This window comes from Pithys albifrons, chromosome 6 (genome assembly GCF_047495875.1).
Source record: "Pithys albifrons albifrons isolate INPA30051 chromosome 6, PitAlb_v1, whole genome shotgun sequence".
In the NCBI taxonomy this organism is placed as follows: Eukaryota; Metazoa; Chordata; class Aves; order Passeriformes; family Thamnophilidae; genus Pithys; species Pithys albifrons.
The window spans coordinates 2,808,592-2,831,618 of NC_092463.1; the positions used below are offsets into that span (position 1 = coordinate 2,808,592).

General features: G+C 50.7%; 1 protein-coding gene across 1 annotated transcript; it reads right to left on the bottom strand.

Annotated features, from left to right (window-relative positions):
• Positions 1–1,320: 1,320 nt before the first annotated feature.
• Positions 1,321–22,791, bottom strand: ERO1A (endoplasmic reticulum oxidoreductase 1 alpha). The gene is made up of 16 exons (XM_071559332.1): positions 22,263–22,791; positions 13,383–13,502; positions 12,151–12,234; positions 10,846–10,884; positions 10,239–10,315; positions 10,074–10,147; positions 8,817–8,937; positions 8,392–8,429; positions 7,104–7,115; positions 5,945–5,971; positions 5,679–5,771; positions 4,215–4,461; positions 3,265–3,334; positions 3,048–3,134; positions 2,563–2,696; positions 1,321–1,698 (listed from the first exon to the last, which is right to left on the bottom strand). The coding sequence occupies exons 1-16, from the start codon at positions 22,371–22,373 to the stop codon at positions 1,638–1,640; spliced, it is 1,395 nt and encodes a 464-aa protein (XP_071415433.1). The 5' UTR covers positions 22,374–22,791; the 3' UTR covers positions 1,321–1,637.
• Positions 22,792–23,027: the final 236 nt, after the last annotated feature.

Consider the following 23,027-nt stretch of genomic DNA (forward strand, 5'->3'; position numbering starts at 1 on the left):
CACAGGGGGCTTTGTCCTCTGATGTTTCTCTGGCTGCAGCCCAGAGGGATGCTGTGTCCTGAGGGAACAGCCTGGAGCTGTGCCAGAGGAGGGTTAGGTTGGATATCAGGAAAAGGTTCTTCCTTCAGAGGGTGGTGGGCACTGAACAGACTCCCCAGGGCAGTGGGCACGGCCCCAAGGCTGCCAGAGCTCCAGGAGGGTTTGGACAATGGGACAAGGACAGAGTGGGATTGTTGAGGTGTCTGTGCAGGGCCAAGAGTTGGACTGGCTGATCCATGTGGATCCTTTCCAACCCAGGGAATTCTATATTCCCTGTGTCTCCAGCTTCTGAGGTACAACGTGCTCAAACCACGTCCTGGGGCTGGTCAGGAGACACATCTGGCCATGGGCTGTGCTTTGTCCTTTCCCAAGACCTGGATCCTCCCGCTGAAATCCCCAGTCCTCTCCTCGGAGCTTCCCTTATTCCCTGCCCAGGTTTATCTGTGTGGCCTTGAGCTCACAGCAAACAGCAGCGGCTCTGCTGGAGCACATGCTGCCTCCTCCTGCCCTTCCAGCATTTTGGGAGCTCAGGATGGAAAACAGGGGCTGCCACAGAGATCCAGGCTGGGGGGCTCTATTTTCCAGCAGCACCTCCCCCCCAAGCATGTCCTTTGCCCCTGTTGCAGCATTCCTTGGATGGTGTAATCCTGGCTGGCTGGATCCCTGTGGGGACCCAGCTGGAAGCAGGAACAGGGATCCATGGGCTGCAGGGGATCCATGGGCTGTGCCCACCCCAGCAGGGACCCTCTGCCCTGTCCCACTGCCCCACTGCTTGTCCTTGGAGCAGCAGAATTCCCTGTGCCTCATTCTGTGCCACTCCCAAGGAGCAGCAGCCCCAGGGTGGGCACATCCTTTCTGTTTTAGCCCTGCCTGGGTACCATCCTCCAGGAAGCAGCTCCCCAAACAGGCCAACCCCACTTGCACAGGCTGGCAGGGGCAGGAAGGCCAGGAGAGGGCTGGAATTGGGGTCCTGGCAGCTGCTGCTGCCCCACGGAGACTTGGATGCAGCTGATGGTGGGCTTGGTGGGCTCCCCTTTTCCTCAGTGAGAAGGGGGAGCTTCCAGGTGCCAAACACCATTAGTGGGGTTCCTCCAGCATGATCCTTCTTGGTTCATCTTCCCAAGCCTTCAGTGGGGGCAGCAAGGACCATCAGGAACAGCCTGTTTCCCAAGGAAGTCACCTCTGGACAGCAGCAGCTCCTACAATCCCTTGAAGGTTTTTTTTATGCAGCAGGAAGTTAGTGAGTGAGGGGCTGGTTGGAATCATGGAGCAGACAAGGAATTTCCCCCCAGATTTATTCAATGGCACAGTTCTTGCCCCACCTCCAGCTTCTGAAGGCAAAGCAATGGCTCTGACCCATCCAATACCACAGCAACATTTCAAGGAGTTACTCCGAATGATCTTCCAATATATAAAATAAAATTTACAGATAGTCCCCACTTTTATACAAAAAAATAGCTTTTTTTTCCCTTGTACAAAATCTCTCATCAGCAGGTTGCAATCAGCTGGGAACAGGAGGCCCAGCAAGTGGTTTTCACTGGAAGTTGGAGTGTGATGCAATGATGGTGTTTGTCCATAAGTCTCTTTCTCCACTGAATTCACTGCATGTTTTGTAAGATATTCCTGAAGTTTTCCAGTTCTTTCACGCTGGTTGAAACCCTGTGAGTGAGGAAAGCAAAAGGGAAACGTCACAGCAACATCCACATGATGAATTATTTAAAGTCTGAGAGAAAGGAGCTGTATCAAGCAAAGCTTCTCTGGAAGAGAGAATTTAGAATTCCAGCTAAATTAGGCTCTGCTTACAACCAGGCCCTTCACTAATTTCACAGCCTCTTTTTAAAGCAAACACTGGGCATCCCAGTGGAACAGGATGTTACAGAGCTCAGCAGGGATCAAACCCATTAAGGACAGGTCAAGAAACAGAATATTCCAAGCTGCACAGGCAGGTCCTGGACTCTCCTGGCAATATTGTTTGCCAGAAACTCCAGGTCTGTCAACACCAGGAAGTGCTAATGTAAAACCAGAGCATCCCAAAATCCCCTCCTAAAGGCCTCGTTATCCTCCTTTTCTGCCAAAAACTCCTCATCCAGCTCTCAGCAGGGGCTGGATTGATGGATTCCTGTTAAATGCAGTCATGGCAAATGGATCTGGGAAGGAACTCGTGGAAGGAGAGCTCCAAGGACAGCAAACACTTGTCTGGGACAACGTGCTCCTAGGACAGTCCCACAGTTCCTTAAAAATGACCAAATTCTTTGTATCTGAACACAAATGCTTCCTGGAATTCCTTACATTAAAAATAGAGTATCACAGAGTCACAGACTACTCTGAGTTGGAAGGGACCCACATATAAAGTTGTTTGAAATTTTTCCAGCTGTTGCAGTCCATATTAACAACATCTGGTACCTGGGACAGTATGATAAGAGCAAGAGTCACCCCCAAAATTGCTGAGAGGAACTGACTGTTAGAGCTGAAATGGGAGGTAACACATCAGCAGTGTAGGAGAGGAGAAAGCCTCAAACTCACCTTCCAAAGGCATTAAATAAGGCCACAATTTCTTGTCTGGTCAGCTGGAATCCATAGGAAGGACCACTCTCAGGCATCTTTTCTATGAGGTTCTCAGAGAAGAGGATCTTCAGGGCTGTTCCCAAGCCCTGTGTCTGTGCAGGGATCAAACGGGATCATTTAACAGCAGGGACACATCCAGGGCCTGATTCAAAGCTTAACTTTAGTTCTCCACCTCTGCAACATCATCTCAACAGAGCAAGAGGATTTCACTTAGCCCAGAGGCTCTGCCCCCCCTCCCCTCTCCTGGGGAGCAGCAGGTTATCCCAATTTCCACTGCAAAATCCACGGGCAGCTGCTGCCAGGTCCAACAGGCTGGAATCTTCCTGCTGCCCGGAGAGGGGAGGAATCAACCAGCCCTGAGCTGTGTCTGGGTGTCCAAAAAACACATCCACACATGAGTCCCACCACCAGGTGCTTCCAGACACGCTGCTGACAAATCTTACCTGCAACTTCCCCCACAGGCGACATTTGAAGCAGCCAACACAGTCCATGATCTTGGAAATATTCTTAAAGTGCAGCCTAAATTCCTCCTGGGGGAAAAGACATTCACATTGATCATGGTTAGGCACTAATCCCTGTGTTAATCCAAATTAATCCTGGACTTCAGCAGGGCTCAGTTTGGGTAAAAGCCTCCTGGAGAGGGTCTTTGGCACCAATTACCTTTAGTTTAGCAGCTTCCTTTTCATTCCCTGCAAAGAAGGAGTTTTCATCGAAATGCAGAGGGAAAGACCTGGAAGGGAATGAAGAGGGTTTTGTTTCTCCCCAGGATGTTTGGATGGCTGCAGTCCAGCTGCACAGTCAGGTGTGTGGATAAAATGGAGGTGTGAGCCACTGGACACCTCCAGTCATGTTTTAATCTCAGATCCAACCCCAGTGGGGGCTGGAATTGGATGATTTCAGATCCCTTCTAACCCAAACCATCCTGGGGTTATATTACTTCTTTCCATCTGAGCTGGCATCTCACCTTGGAGACATTTCCAGCAATTCCTCAATGGGTTTGAAGCATTTTCAGTCTGTTTTCTAACAGACCCAAACACAGGAGTGTGACAAGATAAATTCAAACATTGATCACAACAGGAGACACCCATTTCTGCCTGGTTCTGGTATCTTCTATTTTTCTTACCCCAAACTCCGTCCAATAGCCCAAAACTCTGTTACCAACATGTTTAGGATGTTTTTCTAGTCCAAAACACAAAGCCAGGACTGGTGTCCCACAGATGAGTCACACAGGGAGCCAATTTCAGGGCTGACATGTAGGCAGTTATTAAATTGAATTCTGCTCAATCCAAAAGGCACCCGAGACTTATGAAAACTGCAGGCCTAATTAAACTGTGGGACTAATCACCCAAATCTTGCAATTTGCATACAGGTATTAATGTTCTCCCAGCAAAACTACACTGCTGGTACAATGTCCCTGCTCACTGCAGGGGGGGTGGACTAGATGACCTTTAAAAGGTCCCTTCCAACCCAAACCACTCCAAGATTCTGTGATTCTACTGCACAAATCACTCCACAACCTGCCTTTCTAGGAGCTGTAAGTGACAGGTTAAGCACACTCAGAGATCCCAGGGTTTCCAGAGCCACTGTCCCCAGGTCCCAAGAGTAATTACTTGGCCAGATGGAGAATTTCCAGCAACAGGTGCTTCATTTCTGCATCCTGACTTTCATTCCCCGTGTACAGCTGGAAACCTGGGCGTTCAAAGAAGGGCAGCACTTTGGAGAGAGCCCTCAGCTCAATCAGGTAGAGAAAATAGAGGTTCTTGAGCCTTCTGGGACCTTCCCCTCTGGTGAGAACTTCATCAAACCTCTGCTGGAACTCGGTGATGTTGGGGCCCCATCTCTTCTCTGACCACGTATCTGAGAGAGAAAAGAAAACCCCAGAGACACGAGGTGAGTGGGTTTAGTTGTGGTTCAACTCCTCCCACTGCACAAGTTCAGTGGTGAAATCCAGGCAGATCCAAGCTTTCCTGAGTCACAACCCTTTCACCGATTCAAATTTATTCATAAATGGGTCAACTTTTAAACATTCTGTCAGGTTGGAAAAGATCTCCAGGATCATCGAGCCCAACCTGTGATCAAACAGCACCTTGTCCTCAGCCCAGAGCACTGAGTGCCACATCCAGTCCTTCCTTGGGAACCTCCAGGGGTGGGAACTCCAAACCTCCCTGGGCAGCCCCTTCCAAAGCCTGACAACCCTTTCAGTGAAGAAATTCCCCCTGAAATTTGCTCTAGAGAGGCACAATTTTAACCCAACTCAAACCCCAGCTAAGACAGAGCTCTTGCAGACCTTTCCCAAATGGTTCCTGAGGCTTCCTAATAAACATCTTAAGAGAATTCCTGATGATATAGAACAGCAAGTGAGCAGAAGCATCCAAGGATTGGAGGAGACTGGCCTATATTTTCCATTCTCAAGCCTATAAAGAATATTTCTGTTGCTCATCCTATTGTGTACTCAAGGTTATATAAAGCAAGTAGTGGAAGGTGTAATAGTCCTATCAGGGTGATGTTTCAATCCCAAATCATCCCTTGCCTTTGATGTTTCCCTTGCTATTTCCCAGCCCCAATGAGGGCTGTAAAGACTGAAACAGAATTATTGAGTCAAATCCAAATGTCTTACCCAAATTCCAACATCTATCACCTTGATTCTGAAATTCAGATTCCTAAAATAGCTACTTATGGACCAAGGCATGGAAAGGAAATGGAAATGGCAGATGGAAGTGGGTCAAGGATTTTGGGAAAGCCCAGCCAAGCATTTCACAGTCCAAGTGAGATTATTGCTAAAAACCAGGCTAGGAAGGGACAGCCTGGATGCCACAGTTAGAAACCCACTCCAAAACAACCTTGGAGGAAGAACAGAAGGAATATGTGCTGGAAGTCTTGGTATAGAGCATGCCCCAGGCACGTGGCAACTGCAGCCCTAATCCTGTCACCCAACCTGGGTGCTGAGGAAGGGAAGAGAGAAGCACAGAAGGCCCAAATCCCACTGGAATGAGCTCCAAGCAGCATTTAGCAGATCTCTGGGAGTGTCCATTTGGGACTGAGACTGGAGAGCTGGGCCAGGAGGCAGCACTCACCTTGCAGGAGGTACCTGGCACTCAGGTGGATGTTGATGCTGGCGTGGAGACCAGAGATGAGCCTGTAGAAAGCTCTTTTCTCCACACACACACCTGCAAAGAAAAGAAATGGGCAATTTAAGGCACTGAGAGCACCTGCTGAGTTTTCTTCTCCTGGCTGTGAGGCAGGAATTGAATCCCATCCAGTGTGGCCATGAACCCTCCCCACCACCTGGCCAGTTTATGTCCATCCCAGGAGGAGCAACCAAGTTCAGAGCCAGAATTACCTTTCAGCCACTTGTAAAACGTGTGTCCTGGAAGCAAAAGGAAAACACACATCAGTCTGAAGGTACAGCCCTGATGGCCTGAAACCACCTCCAAGGCTGCTCCCAGAGGGCCTCTGCCTACTCCAGTTGGCAGAAACAGGGAAAGGAGCATTAAAAGAGCATGAAAATAGTTTCCCTGCCCACCCCTCTGACTGAGGCTTCTCTAACACGGCGTGGCAGCAGCTCAGCACAGCAGGTGAGCTTTCCCCAGGGGCTGGGGGGGCAGAACAGCCCAGCTGGGAAAAATCAGGATCATGGATTGCTTTCCTCTTCAGGGCAGAGCGAGGAGAGGGGTATTTTTACAAAACAAACAAACCAACCAGCAAAGAAAACCACAGAGTGCAACCAAGTGTGTACAATCACACGAGTCAGGGTTTCAAACTCCTATTGCTACATGTTTGGAAGTAATCTGGGGAGCTGAAAAGTATTTGGGGATGATTTGGAGACAAAAAGATGCTGTGGAGAGCTCCAGGGAACAGCCGTTCCTAAGGGAATTGGGCACCCAGCTCCTACCAGCTGACAGAGGCTGTTGGGATTCTGAGTCTTCTCCAAGCTTTCTCAGCAATAAACACTGAAAATATCCCAGAGGACAAATCCTGCTCCTGAAGGCTTCCCACTCTTCAGGGACTGGCATCAAACAGGACCTGTGCTCTTAAAAAACTGCTGGAGGACATTTTAAGAGCTTCACATGAGGATGGGCTGGGACAGGGAGCTCAGAGCAAATGGCACAGAGTCCTCTTCTCTCTGGTGACCAGGGACAGAACTCAGGGAATAGCTGGAGCTGTGTCAGGGCAGGGTTAGGTTGGATCTCAGCAAAAGGTCCTTCCCCCAGAGGGTGGTGGGCACTGCCCAGGCTCCCCAGGGCAATGGGCACGGCCCCAAGGCTGCCAGAGCTCCAGGAGGGTTTGGACAATGGGAGAGGGACAGGGTGGGATTGTTGGGGTGTCTGTGCAGGGCCAGGAGTTGGACTGGATGATCCTTGTGATCCCACTCAGGATATTCTGCATGATTTCTGTTTTGCCTGACTAATGGTTTTGCAATATCTCATGGCACAGCTCAGAGCAGCACAACAAAGACACATCTGTTTCTGTTATCAGTCAAAACAAACAGGGCCACTCACCTCCATCGTCTCCTGGTGGAAAAAAGCACAAGTGGTGGAGAGAGAGGGGAAAAAAAGAGGATAAAAAATTACACACGACCAAAATGAAACTCCAAAGCACAAACTCTACTCTGTTATTCTGCTCTGACAGGAGAAGGAGCCTCTCCAGGGAGGTTTAGGAACGTTTTGAACACAAAGAACTCCAAGACACCGGATGAGCACCAGAGCTGAGTAACCTGACCAGTGTAGGAGGGATCAATATTTGCAAAGGAAGTAAAACCTGATATTTCCAAGGACATTGCACATCTCCTTTAGCAGTGCTGCTCCTGAAGAGCCAATCCTTGGCACCAGGGGCAAAGGAGAGGGAAAAGCACCTCCATAGTTCAGGGAAAAATAGAGAGCACAAGTGCTGTGGGGAGAGGCTGAGGGAGCTGGGGGTGTTTAGCCTGGAGAAGAGGAGGCTCAGAGGCGACCTCAGCACTGTCTGGAACTGCCTGAAGGGAAGTTCTGGCCAGGTGGGGGTTGGTCTCTTCTCCCAGGCACTCAGCAATAGGACAAGGGGGCACGATGGGCCCAAGCTCTGCCAGGGGAAATTGAAGTTGGAGAGCAGAAAAAAATTCTTTGCAGAGAGAGTGCTCAGGGATTGGAATGGGCTGCCCAGAGAGGGGGTGGATTCCCCATCCCTGGAGGTTTTTAAACTGAGATTGGATGTGGCACTGAGTGCCATGATCTGGTAAAGGGACTGGAGTTGGCCCAAGGGTTGGGCTTGATGATCTCAGAGGTCTTTTCCAACCCAATCCATTCTGTGATTCTATGATGATTCTATGAGATCATGGCAGAGGGTACTGCTGGAGGTGTTCAGGTCACACGGATGAGGAGTGAGGTTGATGATATTCTTATGCTTCCAAACCCCTTCCCTACTTCCATTTACACTGTCTAACCTTGGCTGTAGGGCAGAGCTTCTCTCACTGGGTGCTTTTCAGGGAGAATCCCACTCAGGTTCTCATTTCAGTCCATCACAGGTGGTTTGACATTGCCAAGTATGGAAACCAGGCAGAGCTCAGGGTCCAGCCCTGCTCCCTGTCCCTCCAAAACTCACTTTTCCTCCAGGAATGGAGGATCACACATCCTTTCTCCATGATGGATGCTACAAAAACCCACTTCCAGTTGCCATAAAATCCTACGCTTGATCAAGAGCTACAAAATATTTCTCATTCAGAAGGAGAAGCAGCTCAGAGGGCATTTACTGCTCCTGGAGGTGGGATCAGTTCACTACTAACCCACTCAGTGAGATAAATAAGTGACTCACCTCTACCAGATGCCAAAGGTCTTTTTACATTCTGAGGCCTAAGAGAGGGAAAAAAAAATATCATTTAAATAAGATAGTAAATAAGTTACTGTCTCCTTGCTGTGCAGAGACAGAGCAGAAGTAGCTCCTTCTGCAGTCAAACAGCCTGAGGGGATCTGAGAACCCCTTCTGTGCTTTAGCTTTGCTCAGGAAGGGAAAGGAAAGAGCAAAATTAATTTCTGTGGGGGATTTTGGTGGGGTTTTCTTTAAAAAAAAAACCAACAAACAGGAAAACACAAGTGTCCGTCCTGGTGCAACATGACACACTCGGGGGGTGGCCACACCACCACTGAGAGCCCTCCCTGCTCAGGCACAGGAGGATGGGGATTAATTCCTGCCCCTCTGCAGGGACCAGGCTCATGGAACTTGTGCCCCAAAGCACCTACTTGAAGCAGTTTTCTTCATAAATGCTGTTCCAGATTTTCCAGGCGTCGGGGCCCTTGTAGCCCGTGTAGCGTTCCGGGTTCAGGAGCAAATCCACGTACTCGGCATCAGGAGAGTAGATGTCTGAGAAGGACAGGGCTGGGTCAGTGACAAGGGACTTCCAAAGGGAAAATGACATTTCCCAGGGCTGTTCCAGCCACCTCTTTACTAACTTGCTGAACACAGGAAGCCCCTGAGCACTAATGAAGCTTTATCAGGAATATCTGCATGTTGTTTTCAAAATACTGAGGGAAATGGGGGGTGAAAAAGAGCAGAAATGTTATTTAAGCTCCAGGCTTGTTGGAATATCACATAGTGGCCTGGAAGTTGGGATTGTTCAGCCTGGAGCAGAGAAGGGTGTGTGGAGACTCCAGGATGTGGGTCCAGAGAAGAGCAAGGAGGCTGGAGAAGGGACTGGAGCACAAGTGCTGTGGGGAGAGGCTGAGGGAGCTGGAGGTGTTTAGCCTGGAGAAGAGGAGGCTCAGAGGTGACCTCAGCACTGTCTGGAACTCCCTGAAGGGAAGTTCTGGCCAGGTGGGGGTTGGTCTCTTCTCCCAGGCACTCAGCAATAGGACAAGGGGGCACGGGCTCAAGCTCTGCCACAGGAGGGTTAGGTTGGATATCAGAAAGAAATTCTTTGCAGAGAGAGTGCTCAGGCATTGGAATGGGCTGCCCAGAGAGGGGGTGGATTCCCCATCCCTGGAGGTTTTTAACCTGAGCTTGGCCGTGGCACTGAGTGCCATGATCTGGTAAAGGGACTGGAGTTGGCCCAAGGGTTGGACTTGATGATCTCAGAGGTCTTTTCTAACCCAATCGATTCTGTGATTCTGGGATCTGAAGGGGGATACAGGAACCTGGAGAGGGACTCTGCATCAGGAACTGTAGGGATAGGACAAGGGGGAATAACTTCGAACTGCCAGAGGGCAGGGTTAGATGGAATATTGGGGAGAAATCCTTCCCTGTGAGGGTGGCCAGGCCCTGGCACAGGTGCCCAGAGAAGCTGTGGCTGCCCCATCCATCCCTGGGAGTGTCCCAGACCAGGCTGGACAGGGCTTGGAGCAACCTGGGCTGGTGGGAGGTGTCCCTGCCCCCAACGGGGTGGGATGAGATGGGCTTTACGATCCCTCCCAACCCAAACCATAGGATTCCATGATTCTAAGCTCTTCAGAGGTGCTTAAAATCCCATTCCAAGCCTTTCCAGCTCTGGCAGGTGCCCCTACCATCAGCCTCACAGAAGCTGTCCGAGGAGTCATCGTGCCGTGTCCACTGGAGCACCGCCCGCCGCGCTTCCGTGCTGGAAAACACGTGGGAAGGGACCATCAGAGAGAGAGCTGAGCCTGGGTTTCCTTCAGGACAAGCAAGGATTGTGGAAAAAAGAGTCAAACCTCAGAGAGTCATCAACAGCTCCAAGTCTCTTGGCTTCCTCACATTCCTCAGCGTGGTTATTGGCTTCTTCCGAATACTGGGGCGGAAAGCAAAGGGGTGGGGAGGGATGAGGATTAAAAAGGAATTTTTTTTGCTGTTATAATTCTGCCTGCACTACCCAGGTTAAGCCCCAGAAACACTTTTATGATTCACCCCACCCTGTGTCTCCACAGGATGTCTGCAGATATCCAGAGGCTTATGCAAGAGCGATGAGTCCTGCAGGGACTCAGGGAAGCCTCTGGCACTGCCCCAGGAGCATTTTGTGGTGGCACCTGCTGCTCTTGGGGAGATGTCAGGAATACCTGACTCCAGAACAGCCACCTCGGAGGCTCTACAGCATCCTCGGCACTTGATGGGGGTAAAAGTTTAGCCACAGAGTCCCCATCCCTGGAAGTGTTCCCAAACCATGTGGATGTGGCATTTGTGGACATGGTTTAAGGGTGAACATGGTGGTGGTGGGTCGATGTTTGGACTCAGTGGTCTTAAAGGTCTTTCCCAACTTTATCAATCCTCTGGCACAAACTGGACCTCTGAGCTGCATCATTCTGTGCCCAGAGACACACCCACCTTGTAACTCCCAGATCTGATTCCATCAGGGACTTCATCCTGGAAGACAAAATGGAGCATGTGCCACATGTGGGGTGATGAGGCCTTTAAGCCCCAACTTTGGGAAAGGTTGGGAAGGTGACCACAGTTTTCTACAAGGGAGAAGGTGCAAGCTCAGCTTGCAACACATCCAACTCCTCACTCCTCCCCAGACTAAGGTGAAGGAATATTCCTAGTGGTTTATTGTGATTTTTTCCAAGGTTCCTCGTCTCCAAAGGCTGCTGCACCAGGTTCTGCTTTGCTTATCCAAGTGTGAGGCTGGGAAAGCCGATATAAACTCCAGAGGAGCTGGAATTGCCTCTGGCCAGTTGATGTCTGGCATCGTCTTCCTGGCAGGAGCTCAGATATTGCATCCACCAGCCCCTGCCACACGTCACTCCAAAACTTCCCTCTTCCCATTCCAACATGGAATGTCAGCCCTGCCAGCCCCACACAACCAGGCCCTAAATTCCCCTCAGCTTCCATTTCCTCCATGAGTGGGAAGGCAATAAAAGCATTTCTGTGACACAGGAGCCAAAACTATGATGGCCAGGAGCACAGGAAGAGAAAAATTAGGCAATAAAAGTTATTTTTGTTGCTTTTGGAATGAAATGAACCTGAATCAAAATAATTAAGAACAGCAGTGACAGTCAGTTCTTAAAATAAGAACAACTTCCAGCTAATAATTAATTGTAACATAACGCCATCAAATTAATCATAATCGTTACCAGTAATAACTTTTTAAGAGAAAAAAGTATTTAAATAAAATTCAGGGTTATTTTGAGGGGGAGAAAAAATGATCATCCCATTTTAGGACCAAAGAATGAGGGGGTAAGACAGTCTGTGCTGGTGCCAACCCCCAAAACCAGGCTGGGGGTGGGGGGCATTTCATCACCTCTACCAACCAGCCACCAAGTTGTGATTTCCTTGGAAAGGGCTGGAAAGCCAAAACGAAACCCCAGAGCAGCTTATGGGCCAACAGGGTGAAATCCTGGCAATGAACACAAAACCATCAGTGGGTTTGCCCCAAAAAAACTCACTAATAGGAAAACTAAAAGAGGGAGCAGGGCCAGCTATTACAAGTCCATCCTGTCCTGAAACTTCCAGAATTTGGTATTTTGGTCTTTCTGATGGACATCAGGATTGCTGCACCTGTGAAAGCTCCATCAGAGCCCCAGTTTTGCTACAACTGTTATAACAAGATGAAGTCATTTATCTGCTGCTTCCTCTTGGTCTGTAAAAAACAAGTAACAAAAATGGCAGGAAAAGAATGGATTTGGTACTTACAGAGGGGCAGGGCTGGACAGCACAGTCTCTCATTCCACAGTGACTGTTGTCATCCCAAAAAGGACAAGGTTTCTTCAGGTTTACCTGCAAATAACACACAAATCCTGTTCCACATCTCCTTTAGGCAGCCAAGCCAACCTTCCACTCCACACTTTTCCAAGACAGATCTGTGTGCTTTCCCACACAGACAATTCCATCATTCCAAAATGCTCCAAGGGCTGGACCCCTCTGCTCTGGAGCCAGGCTGGGAGAGCTGGGGGGGTCACCTAGAGAAGAGAAGGCTCCAGGGATCACCTGAGAACCCCTTCCAGTGCCTAAAAGGGCTTCAGGAAATCTGAAGAGGTACCTGGGACAAGGGATGGAGGGACAGGACAAGGGGAATGGCTTCCCACTGCCAGAGAGCAGAGCTAGGTGGGACACTGGGAAAGAATTCCTGGCTGGGAGGGTGGGCAGGCCCTGGCACAGGTGCCCAGAGAAGCTGTGGCTGTCCCATCCCTGGAAGTGTCCCAGGCCAGGTTGGACAGGGCTTGGAGCAGCCTGGGCTGGTGGGAGGAGTCCCTGCCCATGGCAGGGGGTGGGAATGGATGGGCTTTAAGGTTCCTTCCAACCCAAACTATTCTGGAATTCTGATTGCTTTATTCAGATCAATTTTAGTATTTCTGTTACAAGTCTCAGCTCTGGAAGGGGAGAGGCATCAACTTCTTTAACAAATCCAAGTCTTTCCCTCCTGTAGGTTGGTAAAAGCACCATTCTTCCAAAACAATTAACATTTAACAAGATTTGGTGGACTAGGAAGAGAGGAGGATAAAGGCAACCTGACTGAATGGGAGCAGAATCCACCTAAGGACAAAGGTCTGGCAGCAAAAGCCATCTATGGATTGAGTGTCTGGGAACTGAACCAGGTTTTCCATTTCAATGGGGAGACACTGGGAATCCTCTCATTACAGATCTCCAGTCATCAACATTTTTAAGTAACAGCTCACCAAAAGAAGTCATTACATTGGTCTGCTGGTTCAGTTCTTAAGAGGGAAAAATGCCTAAGGAAATATCTTTAAGTTCATACATATCACAGGCACTGCTGCATCTTGAGACCACTGACTGTGACCTTAAAAGATCAGGGTTAAAATGGAAGTATTTGATTTTTAAAAAGATCAGCAACATGTTCAAGGCGGATTTAAAAAAAAAATTACAGCAACACAGAAATAAATACAATTCTTATATGAGAAAATTACCTTATAGTATCTAAAATAGTCACTTTCCAGGAGTTCATTCAGTCTAGGAAAAAGTTTGTAGTTGTTGAAGGCATCGATGGTTTCTACATCACAGGTGCAGTCGTCTAAATGACCAGTAACCTGGGGGATAAAAATATAATAAATCACACAATCAGGTATGAACAACCTGGGCACTACTTCATAACACTACAGGCACCTCAATAATTCAGAGTTTTCTTCCCTTTTCCCAGCGAGTGAACTAAATTCAACCAGAATGGATAGGGCTCCAGCTGTGAGCCATGGAATGCCAGCTCAGGTTCCTCTCTGGATCAGCCTCCAGAGGTCATTCCTGTTGGATAATTGGCAGGTGAGAGCTGGGTTTGCACGAGGGACCAGCAGGGCAGCAGTGGCACCAGTGACAGCCCTCAAAGAAAGTCCTGGTTGGTAATCAGTGCTGCAGCCACTGATTTGAATTAATTAGAACCAAATTGATTAGAGGGATGGAGCACCTCTCCCATGAGGAAAGGCTGAGAGAATTGGGAATGTTCAGCCCAGAGAACAGAAGGCTCCAGGCTGACCTAATTTTGGCCTTTCAGTACCTGAAGGGAGCAACAAGAAATGTGGACAAGGGATGGAGGGACAGGACACAGGGAATGGCTTCCCACTGCCAGAGGGAAGGATTAGATGGGATATTGGGAAGGAATTCCTGGCTGGGAAGGTGGGCAGGCCCTGGCACAGGTTGGGCAGAGAAGCTGTGGCTGCCCCATCCCTGAAGTGTCCAAGGCCAGGTTGGACAGGGCTTGGAGCACCCTGGGATAGTGGGAGGTGTCCCTGCCCAGGGCAGGGGGTTCAAAGGAGATGGATTTTAAGGTCCCTTCCAATCCAAACCATTCTGGGATTCTGTGATGAACTGCACCAGTCCCTCTCCTGACCTCAGAGAGCCATTTGGCAGGAAAACATTTGCTCTAAATCTGGTGGTGAAAGCAAACCCTTCTTGCCTCACCCTGAACATCTCAACAGGCTTTGTGCAAGCCCTGAAGGGAACAAAAAAAACCAAACAAAACCCAGAAAAGTAGCATAAACTCAGCTGTGGTTTCCTGGCACGTTGATCACTGTCTGATGACAAAGTTGCACAACACAGAAGCAGTTTTGTTTCCCCCACACCCCTGATGAGTACCTGGGGAATCACAGAATCATCAGGTTGGAAAAGCCCTCTGAGATCTCCAAGTCCAACCATCCCCCAGCACTGACAAGGCCAACACTGACCCGTGTCCCCAAGTGACACATCCACATGGCTTTTAAATCCCTCCAGGGATGGGGACTCCATCCCTGCCCTGGGCAACCTGTTCCAGTGTTTGTCCAGCCTTTCCATGAAGAAATTTTCCCCAATATCCAATATAAACTGCCCCATGTGCTCCTTGAGGCCATTCCCTCTCCTCCTGTTCCTTGTTCCCTGGAGCAGAGTCTGACCCCTTCCAGCTCCTCCTGGCAGGGAGTTGTAGAAGGCAAGAAGGTCCCTCCTGAGCCTCCTTTTCTCCAGGCTGAGCCCCCCCAGCTCCCTCATAATTCACCAAGGGCTCCACAGCACCTTAAATAAAACCATTAGAATTAGCACTGTGGAAAGGAAGCTGTGAGAAGGAAGGCAGAACTGGAGCACAGAGTCACATGAAATGGGGAGGTGGGGGAAAAAATAGCCAGAATTCCCTACTCCACTGGAACAACTCGGTTTGGTTAAGGCATGACTTGGAGGCTCACTCATATCTGGAGTGTTTACATGGGAAGCTCAGTGCGTCACCCTCACACATCTACTGAATTCTGTCCTGCCTCTTGCATGTTAATGAAGATTAACAGCCATTTAAGCTTTCCACTAGGCTGAATCACCCCTGTAAAAATAAAAACAGTAGCAATTTGCTAATCCAGTTACCCAATTTAAAGCTGTTTCTGAACTGTGTATATATAGAAGAAAGACATCAAAACAACAAACTGCAACAAACCACCAGCCAACCACATTTTTATTTCCTGGAAACTTGGCATCCTTGGAGGCAGGCAGCTCATAGGCTGGGACTGAAAGTGGTCTACAAAAAGATTTGTGGGTAATTTTCAGCTGCTCTCTGTATCCATGCTGGACAAACATTCCCTCTGAGGGAATGACTTCCATGTAAGAGCATTGGAGGAGCCACCAAAACCCATTTCAGCCTGTCTTCCCTATGTCTAGTGACCAATTCCAGCCAGAACCATCCTCATCCTGAAAATAATCCAGGATGAAGCACTGCAGATGATCCCAAAATACTCAGGACTAGATGGGGGTCATGCTTTGGAGATCTCCAAATATCCACTCCTTGGTTTATTAAAGCATTGGTGGGATGATCAGCCCCAATGTCACCATGAACACACCTGTGGGGGCAGTGGGAAAATTCTCAGGAAGAAATTCTTCATGGAGAGGGTTGTTAAGCATTGGAATGGGTGGTGGTGGAGTCCCCACCCCTGGAGGTGTTCAAGGAATGACTGGACATGGCACTCGGTGCTCTGGTCCACGTGACAAGGTGGAGATGGGTCACAGGTTGGACTCGATGACTTTGGATGTCTTTTCCAACCTTAATGATTCTGAGATTCTGTGGAACTGCTGGGGAAATTCTGAGTCATAAGGAAAGCTCCTTCTTCCTCCAAGGATTTTGGTCAGGCTGTGCAGAGATGGGCAATTTCCCAGTCTGTGTGTGCCCAATCCACTGAACTTCACTGCCAAATGATGGCAGAACCAAGAGCATCGAGAGCCAAAGCTCCTCAGAGCCCAGATGAAAACCCCAGTGATGCCACCACCAAACAGCACAGACCTGCTTTATAACACATGGAAGACCACTTGGCAGGGTATGGCCTTCATCCCAGAAGTTCCCTCTTGCTCCATGACCACCTGCCAACCCAGACCCCACCTTTCAGCCCTCTATGCTGCCAGACTCCCTTGGTTTGGGCTTCAATTCCTGCTGCCAGAGTAGCTGAGCTACAACACATGTCAAACATGCCCCACAACGGGCGGTGCCTTAAAACACCACCCTCCAAAAAAAACATTTACCTACATCTTCAGCCTGTGGTAATTAGAACAGTTAAGATAAAACACGGATTGATCCAGCCCCAAACATGTGCCAAGTGCTTTGCTGCCATCAGTGAATCACCCCAGCCATGGGTTTGGCTGGGTGTGAGATCCCGGCACGAGGCTGATGGGAAGGGCTGGGTTTTCCCACTGGGAAGAGACCAAACGGAGCCGCCGGGACAGACGCGGCACAGGCGGCTCCAGGTGCTGAGTCAGCACCGAGAGAGGGGGGGTGTGTGTGTGTGTGTGGCTGGAGCTCCAGAGCAGCCACTCCATCCCTAAGCACTGACAGACCCACCTCGTGGGCGTAACACGGGTGGTAACACCACCCAACACATGTGGGCTCTGTGTAATCCTCGGGTTTGGGCTGTGCTTCATCAAGAATAGCGTGGCCAGCAGGCCCAGGGCAGTGACCCTTCCCCTGGACTCTGCCTTGGGGAGGCCACACCTTGAGTGTTGTGTTCAGTTCTGGGCCCCTCAGTTGAGGAAAGAGATTGAGGGGCTGGAGCGGGGCCAGAGAAGAGCAACGAGGCTGGAGAAGGGACTGGAGCACAAGTGCTGTGGGGAGAGGCTGAGGGAGCTGGGGGTGTTCAGCCTGGAGAAGAGGAGGCTCAGAGGTGACCTCAGCACTGTCTGGAACTGCCTGAAGGGAAGTTCTGGCCAGGTGGGGGTTGGTCTCTTCTCCCAGGCACTCAGCAATAGGACAAGGGGACACGGGCTCAAGCTCTGCCAGGGGAGGTTTAGGTTGGATATCAGAAAGAAATTCTTTACAGACAGAGTGCTCAGGCATTGGAATGGGCTGCCCAGAGAGGGGGTGGATTCTCTGACCCTGGAGGTTTTTAAGGTGAGATTGGCCGTGGCACTGAGTGCCACGATCTGGTAATCAAAGAGGGGTTGGATTAAGGGTTGGACTTGATGTTCTTGGAGGTCTCTTCTAACCCAACTCATTCTGTGATTCATCTTCCTTCGCCTTCATCCCAGCCCTCTGTGATCAGCCATTCCCATCTCTTCCTGCTCCCCCGAGAATTGTAGAAACATTCCCTGGCCAGTGGATTTAGGGCTCCCTTCTCACTCTCACACCGTGCCTGGGCAGGAAAGAGGGCAAACTCTTCCCTGCATCTCCCACTTGCACCAGAACAAGGCCCAGGAAAGGGAATGCCACAGTGTCTGAGGAGTTGGGTTTAGCCTCTACCAACTTCCCTGGCAGTGCCTGTTCTTCTGGACAAGCCACACCAGTCCCAGATGCTTTCCCTGCTCCCTCTGAAGTTTTCTTGTGGCTGCCCTGCTCAACGGAGTTGGACTTCAATGGTCCTTGTGGGTCCTTCCAACTGAGGATATTCCATGATTCTGTGAAATGAATTGTGGCTCTCCCTGTGGTGCTCAGCCCAGCCAAGTCTCCCTTTCATCCTTAATAGGGCACTCGGAGCAAGGAGCTGGCAGCCAGGTGAGGACACTCATGCCCAGCACCTGCTCTGCAGGCAGTATGTGCCATTCCAAGTGCTTTCTCACCTGTATTTTCCCCAGAAAACAAGGATGGGGATTCCAGAACTCACACAGAAGCAAATCTCACATGGGAGCCTCAGGATGGGGTTAAACCACAGAGGCTGAAGTGCTGTCACAGCATCCCAGAAGGGTTCAGGTTGGAAGAGACTTTAGAGTCCCTCTCATCCTACCCCCTGCCATGGGCAGGAACACCTTCCACCAGCCCAGGTTGCTCCAAGCCCTGTCCAGCCTGGCCTGGGACACTCCCAGGTATGGGGCAGCCACAGCTTCTCTGGGCATCCTGTGCCAGGGCCTGCCCACTCTCTAAGGGAAGAATTTTTCCCTAATACCCCACCTAGCCCTGCCCTCTGTCAGTGGGAAGCCATTCCCCTTGTTCTGTCACTCCAGGCCCTTGTAAATAGTCTCTCCATGTTTCTTGCAGGCTCCCTTCAGGCACCGGAAGACCTCAACTAGGTCACCCCAAAGCCTTTTCTCCTCCAGACTGAACAATCCCAATGCTCTCAGCAATTCCTCTTAACAGAGGTGCTCCATCCTCTAATCAACTTGGTGGCCTCCTCTGGACTCACTCCAGCAGGTCCATGTCCTTCCTGTGCTGGGAAACCCACAGAGCTGGACACAGCATTGCTGGTGGGGTCTCACCAGAGAGGAGCAGAGGGACAGAATCACTTCCAAATATCTTCTCTCCACCTGGAAGCTCCCCTGGAGCCACCCCCCCAGAGATTGGGGAATTGTGCTAGGAATGAATTCCTGCCCCAGGGGCTGCTGAGTGAACACCAATTCAACAAGAACGCAAGAGCAGCTTGAAAGTCTGTTCAGGCACCAACGAGGGAAATCTCCATGCCCAGACTCACCCCTAATGACAGTGTCCTGTCCTCAGAAACATTCCCAAAGGGAATCAGCCCTTTGCCAGACCGGAAACCCCATCAGAATCCCCGTCTGCCAAACACCTGCAGCACATCCTTAATGCAGCTGCATCAGCCTGTAAACAGCAAATGAACAATAATCACCAGGAATATCCGGGAGACATTCATGGCTGACTAAAGCAGTGATACAAACAGGAATATCTGGGGGGGATGAGCTGCCTGAAAAGTTTGAGGGAACCCCAATATTGGAATAGAATCAGAGAATCACAGAATCAGAGAATCACAGAATCATAGAATGGATTGGGTTGGAAAAGACCTCCAAGATCATCAAGTCCAACCCTTGCTCCAACTCCAGTCCCTTTACCAGATCATGGCACTCAGTGTCACGGCCAAGCTCACCTTAAAAACCTCCAGGGATGGGGAATCCACCCCCTCTCTGGGCAGCCCATTCCAATCCCTGAGCACTCTCTCTGCAGAGAATTTTTTTCTGCTCTCCAACTTCAATTTCCCCTGGCAGAGCTTGAGCCCATCGTGCCCCCTTGTCCTATTGCTGAGTGCCTGGGAGAAGAGACCAACCCCCACCTGGCCAGAACTTCCCTTCAGGAATGTTAATGAGAGCTTGGAAAGCAGAAACAGCATGTGAAACCCAAGTGTTGTTAGCAACAGATGGATGTTTCTAATAAAACTTTCAGGACTGGTTGGCAAACCAAGTGAGATAAAATAACAGTGACAAAAAGCAGGTGAGGCATTACCCTTAGTGCAGACAGACAGGGGGGCAACACCCATTCCAGAATCCTGGCCTGCTGAAGTCAGCACCTGGAATATTGCTGGAGCAGAGCTCTTCAAAGTGGCCCTTGTCAGCTGTCCCAGCACGGGCTGATGGACAAGTCAGAGCCCTTCCAGTCACCCCATGTCAAAGCTTCCTGATCTAAGAAACTCATGAGACAGCGAGGGATGTTTCATAGGAGGAAACCAAAAGTTAAACCCAGGCCTTCATGTATCTAAAGAGAGGAGCGCAAAACATATAATTTAAGGATTGCCCTGTATTTTCTTTGGTGGCAAATAAAAACCACCAGACAAGTTCTGCACAAGATGATCAGCAGATTATTTTTAACAGAAAAGATGAGGCAGCCCTCAGGTGTGATTTAAAAGGTTGGGTGGTCAGAAGGAAATGCTGCCCCACATAACAGACTTTCCTAAAGGGAATAAAAAATCTTGAACTAAACACTTGTATTGACAGTAAAACCAAAGCACACGTGCTCCACAGAGGGGAAGTGTGTTGTAACAACCCAGCAGTGCAAAAAGGACGACACCAGTTCCTCCTGCCCAAGGAAAAGATCCTGCCAGACACTTCCATGCCAGAGTGCCAGTTCATTTAGTGGTTACAACTCCTTACAGACTCACAGACTACTCAGAGCTGGAAGGGACCCACAAGGATCATCGAGTCCAACTCTCAAGTCAATGACCCACACAGGGGATTGAACCCCTGACCCTGGCATTACTACAACCAAGCTTTAGCCAACTGAGCTGATCTCAGGGTCATGTATCCCATTCCACGCTCCTGACTCAATATTCAGTCCTTAGGGAGACAAACTTCACTGCCACCAGGAAGCTGCAAGCAAACACCCTACAGAGATACAGACTCAAATGCATGATTTTCAATTCTTTATCAGCAAATTTTTTATTCACCATTTCCACATGAAGCTGAATGTGTCAAAGCCACCCCAGAAGGCAAAGCCAAAGCCAAGTGCACAATTCCATTTGCCTTCATTCTCCACTCTCAATTTCTGATCATCATTTAAACAGCAGAATTTTAATACAGAAAGAGGAGGCTTTATAAAAACATCCTTTTTCAAAAGGCAACAGAATAAAGCATTATAGGCATTGGAACATCTTTACTCCTTGCTCCTGCAAATGTGTTTATCACAGGATCATGGAATGGTTTCAGGTTGGAAGTGACCTCAAAGACCATCTCATTCCAAACCCTTGCCATGTCAGGGACACCTTCCACTACCCAGGTTGCTCCAAGCCCCGTCCAACCTGGCCTTGAGTCAGGAGCGTGGAATGGGATAAGGAGTTGTAACCACTAAATGAATGGCATGGCAGTGTCTGGCAGGATCTTTTCCTTGGGCAGGAGGAACAGGTGTCCTTCTTGCAGTTGGGTTGGTTGTTACAACACACTTCCCCTTCGTGGAGCACATGTGCTTCTGTTTTACTGTCAATACAAGTGTTTAGTTCAAGATCTTTTATTCCCTTTAGGGAAGTCTGTTACGGGGGGCAGCATTTCCTTCTAATCACCCAACCTTTCAAATCACACCTGAGGGCTGCCTCATCTTTTCTGTTAACACTTCCAGGGATGGGGCAACCACTTCATTTGTGCAAAGTGAAGTCAGAAGAAATCTGCAGAGTGATCTCTTCCCAAATCCATCTGCTTGGTTGGCTGTACCCAGTTCTCTCCTTACTGTACCTCAACAGAAGCTGCACTAAGTGCACTGGGCCAGGCAGTAACACACCTGGCACACCAACAGTGGGAATTAACCCTGGAAAAGCTTTAAGGAGCGGAGCAGCCCAGCTCACCCCTGGCAGTGCCAGGGCAGGGTGGCACGTCCCGGCTGCAGTTACTGCTCCAGGACAGCAGAGCTGGGAGAACAGCAAGGCAGACCTGCAGGAGAGGGGATGAGGCAGCTCCCAGGCATTATAGTAACAGACATCCCTGAAACATCCAAGGAGAGGCACCTCAGTGCTGGGGGAAGAAATGCTCTCCAAGTTGGAGCACTTTCTTTTCCTGATGGGAGCAGGGTGATAATACAGTCAAGAAGGCATGAAAGAGAATTATAGAATCACAGACTGGTCTGGGTTGGAAGGGACCTTATAGCTCATCTCATTTCAACTCCCTGCCATGGGCAGGGACACCTTCCATTATCCCAGGTCACGCCAAGCCCTGTCCAACCTGGCCTGGAATACTTCCAGGGATGGGGCAGCCACAGTTTCTCTGGGAAACCTGTGCCAGGGCCTCACCACCCTCACAATCAGTATTTTCTTCCTCATATCCCATCTAAAACTACCCTCCTTCAGCTTAAAGCCACTCCTCGTCCTGTCCCTCCATCCCTTGTCCCCAGTCCCTCTCCAGCTCTCCTGAAGCCCCTTCAGGCACTAGAAGGGGCTCTAAGATCACTCCCGGACCCTTCTCTTCTCCAGGTGAACACCCTCAGCTCTCAATTTTTCCACACAGCCATCCAAGCATCTCACTTGCCCTTCTGCGGGACTCGCTCCGACAGTTTCATTTCCTTCCTGTCCCGCGGATCCCAGAAGCGAATACAAACCCTCCACGTGGTGCGTCCTCCGATCCTCTCCACTCCCGGCACCTCCCGCTGCCCTTCCCACCGCGGGGACACCGCTCCCTGGGGGATGTCCCGCATCCCAAGGCTGCGACCCCCGCCCGGTGCCCACCTGGCAGAAGCAGCGCCGCTCGGCATCGTGGGGCAGCACCCCCGGCACCAGCGCCACAAGCGCCACCAGCACCGGGAGCCACCGGGTCCCGCCGGCTCCTCTCGCCGCCATCTCTCCGCCCCGGCCGCGGCAGCTCCGCGATGTCACTGCCCCGGTGTCGCCTCCCTGGTGTCGCCTCCCCGGTGGGACCGCCCCGGTGTCTCCTCCCCGGTGTCTCCGCCTCGGTGATACAGCCCCGGTGTCGCCGCCTCGGTGGTACTGCCCCGGTGGCACTGCCTCGATGTCGCTGCCCCGGTGTTGCCTACTCGGTGTCTCCGCCTCGGTGATACCGCTCAGGTGTCGCCTCCCCGATGGCACCGCCCCGGTGCCGCCTCCCCGGTGGTACCGCTCAGGTGTCGCCTCCCCGATGGCACCGCCCCGGTGCCGCCTCCCCGGTGGTACAGCTCAGGTGTCGCCTCCCCGGTGTGGCCGCCCCGATGTCACCGCCTCGGTGCCAGAGCCCCGGTGGCACCGCCCCGGTGGCACAGCCCCGGTGTCGCCTCCCCGATGTCCCCGCCCCGGTGTCCCCGCCCCGCCGGGTACGCGCGGCCCCGCACGGACGGAGCGGCCGCGGGAGCGCCCCGGGCACGTCCCGGCAGGGCTGAGTCACCGCCCGGGGCTCTCCCGCCGCGCTGCCGAATCCAGGAAAGAGCCGCGGGTGGGGCACTCCCCTCCCTCCGTCCCTCTGCTATAGGAACCCCTCAAGAAAATGGATTTTATCCCTTC

What these genes read in the sequence shown, in the direction of transcription:
- ERO1A (XM_071559332.1), bottom strand. Translation starts at nt 22,373, where the DNA reads ATGGCGGCGAGAGGAGCCGGCGGGACCCGGTGGCTCCCGGTGCTGGTG. An exon ending in CTGTCCAGCCCTGCCCCTCT is followed by an intron (nt 10,885 to 12,150) that starts GTAAGTACCAAA and finishes TTTGTCTTCCAG; the next exon opens with GATGAAGTCCCTGATGGAAT. An exon ending in CAGCTTCTGTGAGGCTGATG is followed by an intron (nt 8,938 to 10,073) that starts GTAGGGGCACCT and finishes TGTCCTTCTCAG; the next exon opens with ACATCTACTCTCCTGATGCC.